This window comes from Impatiens glandulifera, chromosome 1, assembly GCF_907164915.1.
Source record: "Impatiens glandulifera chromosome 1, dImpGla2.1, whole genome shotgun sequence".
NCBI classification, from domain to species: domain Eukaryota; kingdom Viridiplantae; phylum Streptophyta; class Magnoliopsida; order Ericales; family Balsaminaceae; genus Impatiens; species Impatiens glandulifera.
Window position 1 is genome coordinate 134,971,505 of NC_061862.1, and position 17,501 is coordinate 134,989,005.

Consider the following 17,501-nt stretch of genomic DNA (forward strand, 5'->3'; position numbering starts at 1 on the left):
ATTATTTGAAATATTATAAACTATATTATTAAATGAAAATATTATATATAGGTATAATTAATATTTTATTTAAATAAATTAATTCATTAATAATATTGATTAGACTATATAAACTTTAAAAATAAAATTATATAAAATAAAAATAAAAATATTATTTATATAAATTTTAATTAAATTTATTTTATTATAAGATTTGAAAATATTAAAATAAAATTGTTAAAGTTTTATATAATGAATATTTTAAGTTAAAACTAATTATAATCTGTTAGATTATAATTAAAATTATGTTATATTTTATTATTATTTTAATATTTTAAAATATATATATTATTATTTCAAAAATAATTAATATTTATTAAAATTAATTATTTATTTAAATTTTTTAAAAAATATGAAATATTTTTAAAAAATTAGATGTATTTTATTAATATAAAATATTTAATATAATAAATTTTTTATTAACTAAAATATTTTTATTATAGTTTTACAAATTATATTAATGTAAAAAATAATATTTTATATTTTAAACAAAATTTAAATATCTAAAAAATTAATTATTTAAAAAAATTAAACCAATAAATATATTTCTAATTTTAATCATTTTTATTTAAATAACTGAAATATAAAAAAAAAAATATTATATAATTATAATATTTTTTTATTAAAATAATTCTGAATTTTATTTAATAAATTTATATTATTTTTAATCTAATTAATGTTTAATAAAATTATATTAGCTCAATAAAATTATTTGAAATAACTTAATATTTTAATAATAATATTTTAAATATTAAAATTTTTAAAAGAAATTAAAACAATTATATATATTTAGAATTAGTGTATAATTTTGCTTTATTTATATTTATGTCTATGCGGTCAAATAATTAAATAAACAGTTAAATTAAAAAAAAAAACTAACTTAAATTTTTTTAATATGTTTTAAAAAAATTAAGTTTTATTATAGGGAATGTTTTCAAATGATTTTTTGGAGCAAATGTTTAAAATGATTTTTTTTAGACCTGGTCTACAATATTTTGAGAAGATAAAAGAAAAAATTTAGGATGATATTGTTTCCGATAACAACGCTCTCATACATACATGGAGAGGAATTAGAGAGAAATTCTGATTAATGAAAACAATTGAAAACTTAATCAAATGTAGAATATCCCCTATAAAATCATTACAAGGATACGAAAGTTAAAATAGTTCTCGTTTCATGGTTGGTTGTTTTATAATTCAGTTGTTTGAAACTTTATTATTTATTTTAATAATTTAAAACTTTGTAATTCAATTGTTTATTTTCTTAAAATTCATTTTTTCTCCATTTAAATTTTAATGAAATGACAATAAACCATACAAAATATAAGTTAAAAAAAAAAACAAATGAATCACATCTATAATGAAAATTAATAATGATCCAAAAGAATAATCTTATAACATAAATAAATAAATCACTTTGAATAAATAGGATGATTGATTGTGATAAAGATTTTCACAAAATATCAATTTCTAAATAGTCTATCTAATCTTAATCTCCTGTATGATCTGATTATTTTTTTGATGTCAAACTATAAAAAAAAAAAATGAGTCAAATTGGTCACATAAGATGGTAATAAATTGGAATCAAAGAAATTGTAAAAAGTATAGTTTGTATGTTTAATGGAAAAATCAAATTAATACTAACAAACCCGACAAATCTCAATAAACTACATCTACAATTCGAAAGAGAAAGAAGAAGAACTAATCTTCCTGACAAAGTGAGTAGTAAAAAGGGGCTTAAATGGGTTAGTAGAACCATAATATAAAGAAGAAGAAAACACAATTGGAAAAAGGGAATTAGTTAGACCAGACATGAACTAGGCCAAGTCTGTTCCCGGTGTATATCTCATGGCGTTCTTCATCGTAGAAAAGAGCAGTTATATCTTCAAGAGCTTCTGAAACAGTGCTCTTAACCCCTGATGCTCGAATCCGTTTCCTTGAATTGCAACTTCTACTACTGCTACTACAACAACCACAATCCTCTGAAGGAGAGTGGTCGTTTGCTCGAATCTTAGCAAGGCATTTACCAGTCAAGATGTTGCTTATATGTATTGATCCTGCTGCAAGATCCATAATTACAGTTACAAGTCACAAGAAAAAAGAAACTGAAACTAACTAAATTTGAGAAATATATCAATTTAGACAATCCAGACAGTTTTATGCAGCTAATTAACTAATTTTCAATGCAAACTCAAAACAAATAATTACTAGCAGCTGTTTTTTGGGTATCTAATGGCAAGTAAAATTTTGATTATAAAATGTTGAAACCTAAATCTAGTAAAAATATTCACACAAATTAATTAATAAAGAAATATTAGGATTTGGTTAGACTTGAGTTATTTGAGATTATTTTTAGATAACCCATTATCTAAACAACAATCCACTCATAGATCATATCATTAAAATCTTAGGTTGAATTTGCTCTTTCTATCAACAAAAATATCAAAACATCCTCCAATTAAAAAATTATTCATTATATATTTATACATCTAATACCTTGTTTACTCATGTACCCCAAATAACCCGATTTTTCATAACATACATCAAACGGGTTATTAGAAAATAACCACTTGTTATTCAAATAACACCTAAATGTGAAACAATCAACAGCTATAGTGTCAAAATTCATCAAACTGAAAAAACTACATTAATTATGTTTTCAAAAAATTACAATGATCTAAAAGATAATCTAAATTATGATCCAAAGATGTAATATGAGTTTTAAGGCATACGAAGTATTTCATAGATGTAATCTATAAGACCCACTCAGTAGAGAGTAGTATATAATAGGTAAGATTAGGGTTAAGTTTATTATGTTGAATTCGTAAGCTGAAAGATTACTATAATATCTCATCTATTTCATAGGGTTTATCCAAGCTTCTCATCTAAGGGCTTAATTCATTCCTTTTTATCTCTTTCTATTCTATTATCTCATCTCCTTCTAGTTATTTATGTAGCCTTAAAAATACACTAAATTATCAAATTCATAGTTGCTTACCAGTTCCTTCCGATGGATCATCAGAATCTGCTTTACAATAAGAAATGATAAGATCCTGATCACAGGTGATATATATATTGTTTGTATTGCAGTCTGGGTTCCACAAAAGATGGTCTTCAAATGATGTTACAAGCTCACCGCGGAAGTTCCAAACAGTCACAGTTCTTTCTCTAAAAGTCAAGAACAATTGGTTCTCATAAAGAAAAATAAAGGCCGACGGTGTCATAAATTCAGTTTGACTAACTTCAGTTAACTTGGAATTACGAACCTGTATATAAAAGAAGTCAGATACTACCGCAAGAAGAAACATAAAAGATACTTATTAGAAGCCACTAAAAGATCCTTACATCAAGAATCTGAAGATTTTCATTTTTTTGCTTGACAAGGAGCTTCTCGTTGAATTGTTCAATAAAGTCCACATTCTTACTGCGATGTAGAAGATGGTTGAAGGTTTTAAGAACTGTACCATCCTCTATTGAGAGTATCTTGAGAGGTACATGGCCACTAGCTTTGTTAAAAATCAATAACATGATTCCTGGACTGGTATTTCATACATTAAACAAGATTTTATTAGCTGGGAAAGCAATGAATTTAAAACATATTGAAATATGAAATGTCAAAGAAAATTCATTATTACACTTCTGTTATAGGCATGAACATTCATTACAAACACTTTCAAAATTATATATATCCTCACTTGATAAGGTCCATCTAGTATATTGATGATTAGCACTTTAGGAAATATCTTGCTTTGTACAGTTCAATCTCATGGTTTGTGGCAACATATATACTGAAAAAAATAAAGGATACCCAACCTGCTGAGTATCACAACAGAAGCATTATAATATTTTCTCAAAGAAAAGAAAAGAAAAGCATTATAATCTAACATTCTAACTTACTAAATCCCAAAACTAGAGAGAAATGTTCAAGCTTTATAGTGACGTAAATTATAAGATTCGGGTTTGGCCAACTCGCGGTCAAACTCACAAAAGAGCGGCAACACAAGAGGATGTGGCTGAGTCATCTTTAGAGTGACATTTTATTCTTTCTTTTTCTCTGATTTTGAGTACTTTTTAATTTGGTAATGTAACTTTTGACAAACAATGTCATAACTTGTGCTTATTTGGTTTGGTTTTACCTCCTTAAAATCTAACTTACTATACATCAAAAGAGTCGAAGAAAAAAGAAATTAAGGACAGAGATGAAAGAGAAACAAGACTAACAAAAGAAGCTGCCCCTGGAACAAAGATGTTCCTCTGTCATCACAAACCCTACATTTAGTAGCATTGGTATTAATGACGCCTGCAAGAAGGCTACCATGTTTGACATATGGAGCAGAAAATAGAGCAATCTACTTAGGCAAACAAGGGAAGGAAAGCTCATCCTCAACAATGTTCTTTCCCTTCCCATGGACCGTGCTAGAACATGGAAACTAACAACTCCTCCAAGGCATAGGACTTTACAAGATCAGAGGAGGAGATGCTCATGTTCCGTGGTGGGAAGTCCTCTAGTTGTTCTGAGCCATTGATTTATCATGTGGCTTACTTTACCATAGAAGATACTCTTTGCACCTTTTATAGGGAAGAAGGAGTCCATTGAACACATTTTCTTCGATTGTCCCTACTCACTTGCTATATAGAGAAATGTTACTTTGACATAGCCTCTCCTCTTGCATTCTGTAATATTCTTTTGGAGCCATCATATATCAAATCTGAAGTGAGAGGAATGCCCACAGATATAGCAGATTTTGTAGAGATGATGACCAGATCTCAAAAACCATCAACATGTTTGATTGATCAAAGTAGGATATAAGGTAAGTTTCCTAACTCCTAGCTTAATTGGCTCATTTGCAAAGAATGGGGGCTCAATTTCACACACTCATGTATAATCTGCCTTGAAGGGGATTTTCTTTTGCTGTACCATGACTTGGCACATGGGATACTTACTATAAGACTACCTTGTCTTCGGGCACTTTAGATTTCCCTTTTTTGTTGATAGCTTATACTTTTACACCGGCGTCCTTGTACATTGGATTTGAGAAATGTTGATTACTTTCTCATTCTTAAGTAAGACATGCCCTTTTCCCGAAAAAAAAATAACAAAAAAAGATGGCACTAATCTCACATAATTGTAACAATCTGCTACAAGGATTTTTCTTAGGAATTTGTGAAGGGATCTGGATACGATGTGTAATCAAGAATACAAAATTTTGAGCAAACAACCTATTTTGGTGACGTGTTATAACCAAGTTTCTATAAGCATTGTTAAAAACCATGTTGACCACAGCATAACCAAAAACATTGAAATTGTCCCATATTTCATTTTGGAAAATGTACTTAAAGGCTCAATTGAACCAACTTAAATTACCTACTGCAATCAAGTTGCGGACATCCACATTAAGGCTCTTATTGGATAATAAATTAGTACTACTCAACTTAAGAGGGGGCAAAAAAATTAAGTCTAAATGGCCTTGTTCATTCTCTTCTCATTAAATCATGTTATCTCCCAAGATGACGTTTGGTATCCCAAACGTAGCCAGAAATTTTAACATCTGGAACTCTCCCTTCTTTTTTTCTTTCTTTGTATTGATGCAGCTCTCTTGTACAAGAAAATTACAGCAAGAACAGATCTCCTTTTTAGTGTACTAATAGAATGAATTATTTTATTCAAAAAACTAATCTAGATCAGGATAAATAATCTGGATCATGGTTTTTATGTAGAATGAAAAAACAATTACACTACAATCTCGATCCTTATATAAAATATATCAGATTAATGATCCAGAAAACAATCTTATAACAAACCGAAAATAAAAAACACTTACAAGATTTTCCAAATTGGGATCATTTGTCACAAAATAAAAATTTCCAAATGGGCTCACTAGTATCAGGTACACACGTAATCAGTTCCAACAGAAAATAAGGTTAGATTACCTGATCTTAATCTCCTGAATATTTTTGTCAGATATTGAGTATAGCATCAAGTAGTTTTTCAAGTCAAACACCTTATAAACACTGATGTATAAAACAAAAAATGAGTCAGAATACAGTACATAAGTTGATCATAAATTGGAAACAGAGAAAATGTAAAAAATATAGGTAACCGCTGACCTATCTTGTGCAGAGTAAGTGAGAACCTTCCCATTAACATCATCAAACTCCACAAACCCTGGCCATTTCAATGATTCAGATTCAAAAATGCTGAAGCCCGCATCAGGTTTGCCCCTCCTTATATACCTGGGTGCATTTATAAAAACAATTATCAATTACCAACATAAATACAAAAGGCATTAAGGGTAGCAAAATTATAAAATCACATACTCAATCCTTGTGGTCCTGCACTTCAATGAACTAAAATTGTCCGTAGCATAAACTGAGACTGTAATCAAGGAGTTGTTATTTCTATTGTAATATAAGCTTCTAATAACTTCATCAGTACTGATATTCAAGAAACATAGCCTCTCATTAGTCTCTGCAACAACAAACAAGTTCTTTAGGATCATAAAGAGTATTAGTAGTCATAAAGATTAAACATTTTCTACCTCGACTAAACGCAGCACAAACTCCAGACTGAGTAAGGGCGAATACAATGTCGTGGGAAGCTACTATCTCTATTATTTTTGACCTCTTCTTAAGAAACGAAAGCACCGTCCCTTTTGGATCATGAGTGTCATACTCTTCCTGATAATCACAAGGAAATCCTAATCTCAAAGAAGATCAAACCATGCAGAACTTGAAGAACAATACAACACAGCCTAGACTCATCCGGATAGAAATACAATTTCTGTTTCTTAACTATGACATTCTTGAAATCAAGTACAGTCTGAGGTGGAGTATGTTCTTTAAATATTCACTTCAAGTGATCAGATATCTCATGAGAAATAGCCGACAAAACATATCAGATGAAAAAAATATATGATTTTTTTGAATAAAAGTAAGCAAAACTTAAACAATCGGTGGACAGAAGACAGAAAAAATCAAGAAATTGAGACCTGTAACTGGATGTTCCTGAATCTTTCCTGAGCATCATTCACAATGAAAGCACGGTCTCTCTTGGAACAAATCTCCCTCCTTTGAAGTTTCTTCACGCTGTTAACAAACCCATCAACGCCTCTACGGGGGCGTTTCTTCGCTACAACACGGCGAACTCCACTAGGCCTAGGACAAGCACTTATTTTCCTTCCTTCCATTTTTGTACTTTTGAGCTTCAAAAGATTTAATTCCAAATCAAAGGCGTATTGCAACAATTGAATCAGAGTAGATAGATCGACTCAGAATGCTTGCATCATAACGCTTGAATGAAAAGGAATCTTAAGCTTCGATTACCGAAAGCTCAATTCCTGTAAAGATTAGGGCTTATTTGTCCTTCGTTTCAAGCGAATCAACAGAAGAGCAAGTGCAAGATGAAGAGAGAAATCTCACTCTTTCTCTCTCTCTCTCTCTCAACGTTGAATCCGAATTCAAACAATCTAACTTTTTTTTCTTTGTCACCAACAAGTCTATTAATAATCTTCTTTAAGCTTCAAAAGTATATTTTTATTATTGGTGAGTGATTCACTAATTAGGGTAAGTTTTATGATATAATTTTAAGTTGATTAAAAGTATGGAGAATTTTTCATATTTAAATTATGAAGATATTATATTATCTTTTCCGCGTAGAGATCTCATGTTATATGTTACGGGATCCTTGTTTCGCTCATGAGGACGGGTAAAACAATCATATTTAAATATGCTTAATTCATTTTAATATCAATACATTTAAAAAAAAAAATGGACTGTTTTGTCCCTCATTGTGAGGGAAATAGCGGATCCCGTAATAGAGATCTTAATTGTTATTTTTAACTAGTATATAAGCGGTTAAGTTTTGATGTATATACAAAAATGTACAATTAAATTGTTAAAATTGGTTTGTAAATCATTAAACCAGTTTGAGAAAAGTTAGTTTCGATTTATTGTTCGGTTTGATTTGTATCATTGGTCAGTTGGATACAGGGACGGACCGAGGATTTCGATCTAGGTGGGTTTAAAAAAAATTTAGAATAACTTAAAATAATAACGAGAAAATTTTGAAAAAAAATAAATATATAAAAGTAAATTTTATCATTTTTTTAATAATTAAATAAAAAAATAATGAATTATATTAAATTTTTTTAAAAAATTAAAGATAATGTTATATTTCTACTGTAAAAAAAATAAAAAAAAAAAATAATTCAGATGGGCTTAAATTAGTCCCCCTAGTTGAATGGGTTAGTCACAAATTTTTAAAATAATATAATTAATAATTATATATAAAAACAATTTTGAAAATAAATAAACAAGAGTTATGTATGTTGTAATATAATGGTTACAAAATTAATTCTTAAAAAGTCAGTCATTGGGTAAATTCGGTCTAGTCAATTCAGCTTAAGATTCAATCAATTTTACTTTATTAACTTTAACAATTATATATAAAAACAATTTTAAAATAGAAAAGAAAGAGATTTACATGTCTCGTTCGTATTCCAGTTTATGTTGGTTTTCATCTTCAAGATAGAACAAAATCTTTAAAAATTAAGCACAATAATAACTGAAACATTTGAAGATTTATAAATATCTGAATCAATAAATTCAAGAGAATAATTTTGTTTAGTGAATTAAAAAAAAAAAAAAAAAAAAGTGATTTTGAAAGAAATAATGAGTGGTGTGCTTTGAAAAACGATGAGAATAAATGAGATAGTATATTGAAAACATGCAAAATAAAAAATAAAAAATAATATTGATATTTAATGTAGAATAATATCCATTAAAATTATCTAAACTATTTATTTCATCGTATCAATAATTAATTGTATTATTATATTAACTAGGATATGCCCTTTTTGATAGGTTTAATGCAATAAATATTTTAATAATTTTTTTATAATTAATTAAATGAACTTTTATTATAAAAAAGTTTTTTGAGACTAAATCCATTTAAATGGAATTGAAAATTTAGAAGTAGTATTTTCCAAAAAAAAAAAAAAAAAATTTAGAAGTAGTGATAATTTCAAATTTTTAAAAACTAATACATATTGAAATATACAAAATTATATCAATTAGCAAAAATATATATATATATATATTAAAACAAACAAAAAAAAGAAAAAACACTATAAAAATATATTACTATTATTAAAAATATATTTTTTTTTAAATAAAAAAAAAATTAGTATGACTATGGATTTGAATGAGTACACATATGTCCAATATTCATGGGTATCCAATAATCAAGTTCAGGTATTTAAATCGGGGTCGGGGTCAATGGAGGGAATGTATGGAGAGTATGTAAAACTCAAACACGATACTCGTTACCTAATACTCAACTATATTAATATATATATATATATATATATATTTTATTGTTAAGTATTATTAATATAACATTTCACATCCCTGTCATTAAAGTTTTATTATAACTAGTATGTAACCCGTGTATTTGCACGAGTAATGATATAAAAAACCGTGAAAAAAATTATAATAAAATATTTGATAACATATTTAATTTTATTTTTAACCGTTTTAAGTTTATGGGCGGGTCAACCCACAATCTGACCCAAGTATCCATTTACTCTCACATATATATCCAAATTAACCACAACTCTCGACCCATGAATTTGGACACTTTAAAAATTAAGCATCATTATATATATATATATATATATATATATATATATTAATAAGTTAAAAGTTGAATATATATTGTTAAAATGTCTCGCGTTAATTAAATTTGGTGTTGAATTAAAAATATAAAATCTTATTAGTCTAGTTGGTTGAACTTGTTTTTGTGAGGTTGCAAGTTTGAAACATACATATAATATTTTTAATTTTATTTTTATTTTTAACCATTTTATGTTTATGGGCAGGTCAACCCACAATCCGACTCAAGTTCCATTTACTCTCATATATATATCTAAATTAACCATAACTCTCGACCCGACAATCCGGACACTTTAAAAATTAACCATCATTATATATATATATATATATATATATATATTCACATTCCACTCCTACACTCACTTTGCTCTTACCCACACTTCACTATGTCCTACACTTTATTTTTTTATTATAAAAAATATCTCTCTTTATCACTTTTTTATATTTAACTCTTAATGTTTTTCAACATTTTTTTTCTATATTTTCTTCTTCAAAAAATATATATATATATATAAATAAATAAATAAATAATGATGCTTAAATATATATAATTTCTTTTTCATAATTTATCGATCTAGATTATTTTAACTCTTTATCTATCTATATATATATATTATTATATATAATAATAATAATTTTAATAATCATAAATGGTGTTGTGATTAAAATGTTCAAATTTGAAATTTGAGTTCGAGTAGAATTATAGATCAAAATGAGTTTGTTAATACATGATGTTCAAAATGAGGTTACGTGAGGGATTAAATGAATAATCGATCAAAATGTATAAAATAAGTTTGCTACGGCACAATATTAACGAATTAGTAAGGGTAGATGGGTAGAGCGATGTGAGTAAATTAGATCTTTATGTTAAACAACATGAACCGAACCGAGTTGATTCATTTAAATATAAACTCAACCGTAAATTAATGGGTGGGTATAAGTTATACCAAATATATTTTTTAATTATATATTTAAAATAATAACTAATATATATATATATATATATATATATATTTAAAAATTGATTTATGATATATTTTTAAAAAATAAATTATTCTTTTATAGATAATATATATATATATATATATATATATATATATATATATATATATATATATATATATATATATATATATATATATATATATATATATATAAATACACAAAATTATAAAATAATTTTAAGATTCACAAATGTATTAAATTTGAGACTAAAGTTATATTAACTTTTTTCTTTATTTATTAGATACGATACTATATTATTTTTTTAATTTTTATTTTTTAATCTTACTTTTTCATTACTTGAATTTTTTAATAAATAATTATATATATATATATATATATATATATATCAATAATTCTATTTTTATTTATTATTTTATTTTATATAATTAAATATTAATTTTTTAAAATAATTTTACCTCTCTAATTAAAATTTTTAAATAATTTATTAATTTTATATATTCGAGTTTATATACAAAAAAATATATATTCATAAAAATATAAATTAAAGTCAATAATCACAAGTGGTGTATTCACATTTCAAATTTGAGATTATATTTTGTGTCTTAGTTGATACGCATTTTAAAAGGTATCACTAGTGAAAAAAGGATCTTTATTGATAAAATTTACCGAGAGTTTTATAAAACTCTCGGTAATGGTCCCGAGAGAAAAAAATCTTTCGTTATTAAAAATAAATTTCGAGAGGTGTGTAAAACCTTCAGTGATATTAGTTTTTACTGAAATTTTTTCAAAAAACCCTCGGGTTTGACTCTCCCCAAAAAATAAAATAAAGAACTTAGTAAGTATATTTTTGATATAGAAATGAAAGGCTCCAGAGTTTCCAATTCAAAAGAAAAAATTCTTGGAATTAAGAAAACAGGCCAAGTCTAAATAATTTGTTATCAGACTGTGTAATTTGCAATTTTCCCTAAACAATTTACGAAAATCCTAAAATATTTTAAATGATAATAAAAAAAATTAGATGATAAAGAGATAATAAAAAAATTTTGATTTTGAAATGTTCATGTAGGAGTCTATAGCCTTATTGTGAAAGACCAAATTGGCCCGTTATATAAGTGCCTCCATATTTCGCTGATCTCCTACCTACTAAACAAGTAAAAGTTCTATCTTGATCCGAGTGGGGATAACACTTCTCTTCTGCATGTCCACGAAGTTTTGAAAAATCCAAATATCTCCGAACTCCAACCTTGATGTTAAGTAAGACCAGAAATACAATAAGAAGAGAAGGAAGACGAAAGATGAAGAAGCAAGATGTAACTCTTGTCTTTGCATATGTGATATATTTTATTTATAGATTTCTTTATGTACATGTAGGTTTTTCTTACCGTGCTAAATAGTCTCTCTCAATTTACTTAAAGATATATAACTCTATGTGTTGGTATGAGGATAATTGCGAAGGTTATTCAAAAAACCATCGGTTTTTGACTCTCCCAAAAAACTAAAAATAATTTTAAGTGTTGGAAAGAGAGTAATTGCGAAGGTTTTTCAAAAAAACCTTCGGGTTTGACTTCCCAAAAAAATTAAAAATAATTTTAAGTGTTCGGAAGGGTTTAATTGTGAAGGTTTTTTAAAAAACATTCAGTTTGACTCTTCCAAAAAAAAACTGAAAATAATTCTAAGTGTTGGGAAGGGGTAATTGCGAAAGTTTTTAAAAAAATCTTCGGTTTTGACTCTTCCAAAAAAAACTGAAAATAATTCTAAGTGTTGAGAAGAGAGTAATTACGAAGGTTTTCAATAAACCTTCAGTTTTGATTCTTTCCAAAAAAACTAAAAACAATTTTAAGTGTTGGGAAGGGGTAATTGCAAAGTTTTTTCAGAAAACCTTCGGGTTTGACTCTTCCCAAAAAAACTAAATAATTCTAAGTGTTGGGAAGGGGTAATTGCGAAAGTTTTTCAAAAAACTTTTAGGTTGGACTCTTCCCAAAAAACTGAAAATAATTCTAAGTGTTGGGATGGAGGTAATTGCGAAGGTTTTCAAAAACCTTCAGTTTTGATTTTTCTCAAAAAAACTGATAGTAATTCTAAGTGTTGGGAAGGAGGTAATTGCAAAAGTTTTTCAAAAAACATTCAGTTTTGACTCTTCCAAAAAAAATAAAAATAATTTTAACTATTGGGAAGGGGGTAATTGCGAAGATTTTTCAAAAAACCTTCGATTTTGACTCTTCTTAAAAAAAACAGAAAATAATTCTAAATGTTGGGAAATGGGTAATTGCGAAAATTTTCAAAAAACTTTTAGTTTTGACTCTTCCCAAAAAATCAGAAAATAATTCTAAGTATTGGGAATGGGGTAATTGCGAAGGTTTTTCAATAAACTTTCAGTTTTGACTCTTCCCAAAAAAACTGAAAAAGATTCTAAGTGTTGGGAAAGGGTAATTTAGAAGGTTTTTCAAAAAAAATTCGGTTTTGACTCTTCCCAAAAAACAGAAAATAATTCTAAGTGTTGGGAAATGATAATTACAAAAGTTTTTCAATAAATTTTCGATTTTGACTTTTTAAAAAAAACAGAAAATAATTCTAAGTGTTAGGAAGGGGGTGTAATTGCGAAGGTTTTTCAAAAAAACTTCGGTTTTGACCTATCAAAACTGAAAGATATTTCATATATCTCTCAATATTTTACTTAAATGTAAATGGTGATTCACTTTCTAATTAGCTTGTCTAAACTCCTAACTAAGATAATCAATTGTGTGTTATTTTTGAAGCATAGGGATTGTGATTAATTTTATAAATGTATATGATTTTCTTTGATTATATACAGAATTGTCTATGTTTGTGTTTGATGATAATAAGGATGTGTGTAGAGTTTGATTATAAGGAAGTGTTGAAATTGTGTAATGTTTTAAGGATATGAAATTTTTTAAATGAATGTTGTTCAAGCTAATTAGAAAGTGAAACACTAATTAAATTAACAAATGAAGAAGTAAAATACCAAAAGATAGAAAAAAACGACGAATGTTTGACCACTCAAAATAGTGGAGTGCTTGTTGAAGGGTACAACGGGTCAGATACTATGTCATACTACGGAGTTTTAACAGATATAATCCAAGTACAATACTTTTATCACAAACGAGTTGTCTTATTCAATTATAAGTGGTTGAATACACATTTTGGGGAACAAGGAGTGAAAGTGGATAAATATGGCTTCGTAACTATCAATGTAAACCGGATTTTGAAAACCCAAAGTCAGGACCCATATATATTGGCGAGTCAAGCAAATCAAGTATTCTACTCCCCTAATATGTCATCACGACCTGGTTGGAAGATTGTGACAAAAATAAATCCACAATTTACAAATATATAGTTAAGATTAATTAATTAATTTTATGTTTTCACTTTATTGTTCTTATTACTTTAATTCTTCTCCAATTTATTATGATATGCATATAGGACGGGTGATTGGTGGGGTATACGGAGAACACCGAAGAGACTAAACAAGTCATTCTAGAACCTGATTGCACAAGCAGATTACCTTAAGATCTGAGGAGAGTCTTCTAGAGACATAGTGTATGTCGTGGACCTAATAGCTACTACTGACCCAATAGGTGTTACACATAGGGAGGATGAGACTGCAGAGTATATTAAGAGTACATTTACTGAGTTGGAGGATCAAGCGGAGGATGAGGCAGAGGATCAGGAATAGGAGGATCAAGAGGAGGAGGATCATGAGCACCATTCCACTCCTGACCCATCATCGACATGTAACATTTTTACACTTATTTATCGTTTGTATTGATTTACACCTAATATTGAATTTTTTACTTTTGAAGAATCTTCCGCCCGGAAGAGATGGGGGAAGAACAAGAATATCGCTTTATCTAGGAGGCCACCGGGGACGAAGATTGCTCTGACTTTCAGAGAGGTAGATGGGAGGCCCAACAACGACGATGGTAGACGCATGTGGTCTAGACATTTGGTGTCGGTGGTGCGGGCCCCTCATCCATCTTACACCGTCTACTGAAGTGGAATGCATTAAGTGCTAACCAATTGGATTCACTTTGACTTGCTATGACGGTGATAAAATACTTAATTATACATTAATCATTCAATTTTTTTATAACATTTGAATGTTTTATTTATCAGGATATGTCAAAGAGTACAAATGGTTCTATTGATCAATATCGAGCGACCGGATTGGAACATTCCAGATAGATATGGAATAGGTGACACTCTGATTTGAATAGGGATTATATCCAGATTCATCATGGAGACGAGGCAACAGTACTTGCCAATCCCCCACGAGACTACGGTCCAACTAATTGGGAGTTCGTATGTCGGAACCATTACTTCACGAATAAATTTAAGGTATGGTTTCATAACTGAAATAAAATCTGATATCATTTGTTCTAGCTTAATTTTTTTATTTCAAATGTAGAGAAATAGTAGTATCAATGTTGTTAACAAGAATAAACTGAAATTCCCGTATCATACTGGAAGTAGACCGTTTTTACAAGTGGAGGAAGAGTTGGTATGCACATTATTTCAAATAAATTGATATAAAGAATGTTACTAATTTTATAAATTATTTATTTCAACAGGTGGGTGAAATAGTACGGACCCCCTCTGTCGTTGAAGTTTTCAAAAGAACCCGTACCCTGAAAACTATAAAAAAAATCACAACATAATCCTAGACGAATGAGCGCAAGAGAAGATTGTAAGTTAATTGACTTTAATAAAATTATATATAGCTTATTTATTATATAAATGAAAATTAATTTCAAATGTGCAAGCGGAGATGGAGGAAGTAAGAAAAAACGAAGATATCTTTGACTTCGATTTGACGGAGAAAGTGTTCAAACGCCAAATGCATGGGACAATGATCGATATAGGATCTGGCGTTCAACCCACACACTTTCGAGAGGATTGTCGGAGTGAAAACAATTTTCGAAGATCCACTGATCGGTTGTTAAAGGAGAATGAACAACTTAAGGCGGATGTGAGACACATGACGTTGACAATGGAGGAAATTCAAAGGAGGAATATGGAAAGAGTGCAAATCATTAGTAAAATGGAAAGAAGGGATATGGAAAGATCGCAAAGGGAGAATGAAATGCAAGTGGAGAGGGTGCAAATGACGCAAAGAATGGAGAAATATGAACACCAGATTGAATTCTTAATGAAGCAGCATCATCCCCCTCCTCCCCTCAGCTAGTTAGTACATTCAAGTTTTTGAACAATTCTTAATGAAGCAGAATCATCCTTTTGTTTGGATGGTTGTGTTTGGTTTAGAATTTTGGAATTATAATGATCTTTTGGTTTATGAATGTTATTGTATATGTATTGGTTTGGCTGAAAAAGTTTTGGTTGCGCACAAAACGATCGGCCTATTTCAGACATTTATAAGGGTAATACCGAAAGTTATTTAAAAAATTCTCGTTTTTTCCCTTACAAGAAAACTCATGAGTTATTTGAAAAACTCTCGGTTTTCCCTTACAAGAGAACCCAAGAGTTATTTTGGAAAACTCTCGATTTTTCCCTTACAAGAAAATCTGAGAGTTATTTGGAAAATCTCGGTTTTTCTTGAGAGTTTTTCAAATAACTCTCGGGTATTCTTGAAAGGGAAAAACTAAGAGTTTTTCAAATAACTCTCGGGTTTTATTGTAAGGGAAAAACCGAGAGTTTTTCAAATAACTCTCGGTTTTTCTCTCTGTTATCTAAATCGAGAGATTTAAGAAAGCTCTCGGTAAACACCCAATTAGATTTACAGAAAGTGGCAATACCGACGAATACTGAGAGTTACCAAAAGATATAGGTCCATTACCAATATATTATACTCTCGGTAATGACCATTTCTTCACCGGCGTATATTTTAAAGATTAAAATGATTATGATGATGGTATATATGAGTGTAAATTTGAGAGATTAAAAGAATTGTCAGATTTTAGATGGGATAAGAGCGAATTAGAGAGATTAAGAGAATGATGGTTCAAATTGAATCAAATGCACAAAATGAGGGTATAATGTGATCGATAATGACAAATTAGTTGGAGAAAAATGCCTAAAGTGAAGGTAGATGTTTGTCGATAATGAAATGTAGCAAAATTTTAGTATTTGGTGTTCAAATTTTTTATTATTTACTCATTTCATATATATTTTATAGTTGTAATTGCACCATATTTAAATGTTTATTTAATAGTTTTTTTTACTCTATAATGGTGACTTTATTTGAAAATAATCTTACTTTTGAATAATATTTTTTTTTGGTTAAAAATATTATTATTTAAATATTTTATTTCAATTTAATTGAAATGTTGGTTTAGAATATACTTTAATTATATATATTAATAAATTTAATAATATTTTTTTTTAAACACAATTTCAATTCTATTTATTTCTAAATTAATTCATATAAACTTAATCAATTTAATTAAAATTTGTCTATACATTTAATTTGAATTTGTTTGAAATTTATAAATTAATTCGAAAATATATGAACTTAATTATTATTTTTAAAATATTTTTTAAAACTTTAATGAAATGATTAGTGTTTATAATAACGTTAATTTCTTATTGTCTAATTTTTTAATTAAATCTATTTAATTAATCTTTATAAATTTTAACATATTTAATTAAATGCAAGGGATTATGTTGGTTTTAGTATGTTATTCTAAATCTATAACATGGATATATAGGTTAATAATGTTTTTTATTTTTTTTTTATATTTTGATACATTACTTCAAATTTATTTATTGTTTAATTACTTTTTAATATATATATTTTTTTTAATTCATTTTAGTAAAATATAAAATTTATATTTTAATCGGGTAATGTG

The 17,501-nt window shown here is 27.8% G+C and overlaps 1 protein-coding gene across 2 annotated transcripts; it reads right to left on the reverse strand.

The window, feature by feature from the left end:
• Nucleotides 1-1,601: 1,601 nt before the first annotated feature.
• On the reverse strand, nt 1,602-7,508 carry LOC124919846. 2 transcript variants are annotated; one of them, XM_047460201.1, is made up of 8 exons: nt 7,029-7,508; nt 6,579-6,717; nt 6,358-6,508; nt 6,148-6,273; nt 5,971-6,051; nt 3,385-3,577; nt 3,038-3,305; nt 1,602-2,096 (listed from the first exon to the last, which is right to left on the reverse strand). In XM_047460201.1, exons 1-8 carry the CDS (start codon nt 7,224-7,226, stop codon nt 1,837-1,839), a joined length of 1,416 nt encoding a protein of 471 aa, XP_047316157.1. In that variant the 5' UTR covers nt 7,227-7,508; the 3' UTR covers nt 1,602-1,836. The 2 variants fall into 2 exon arrangements, with proteins under 2 accessions (XP_047316157.1, XP_047316156.1); XM_047460200.1 differs by having other exon boundaries at nt 1,602-2,099.
• Nucleotides 7,509-17,501: the final 9,993 nt, after the last annotated feature.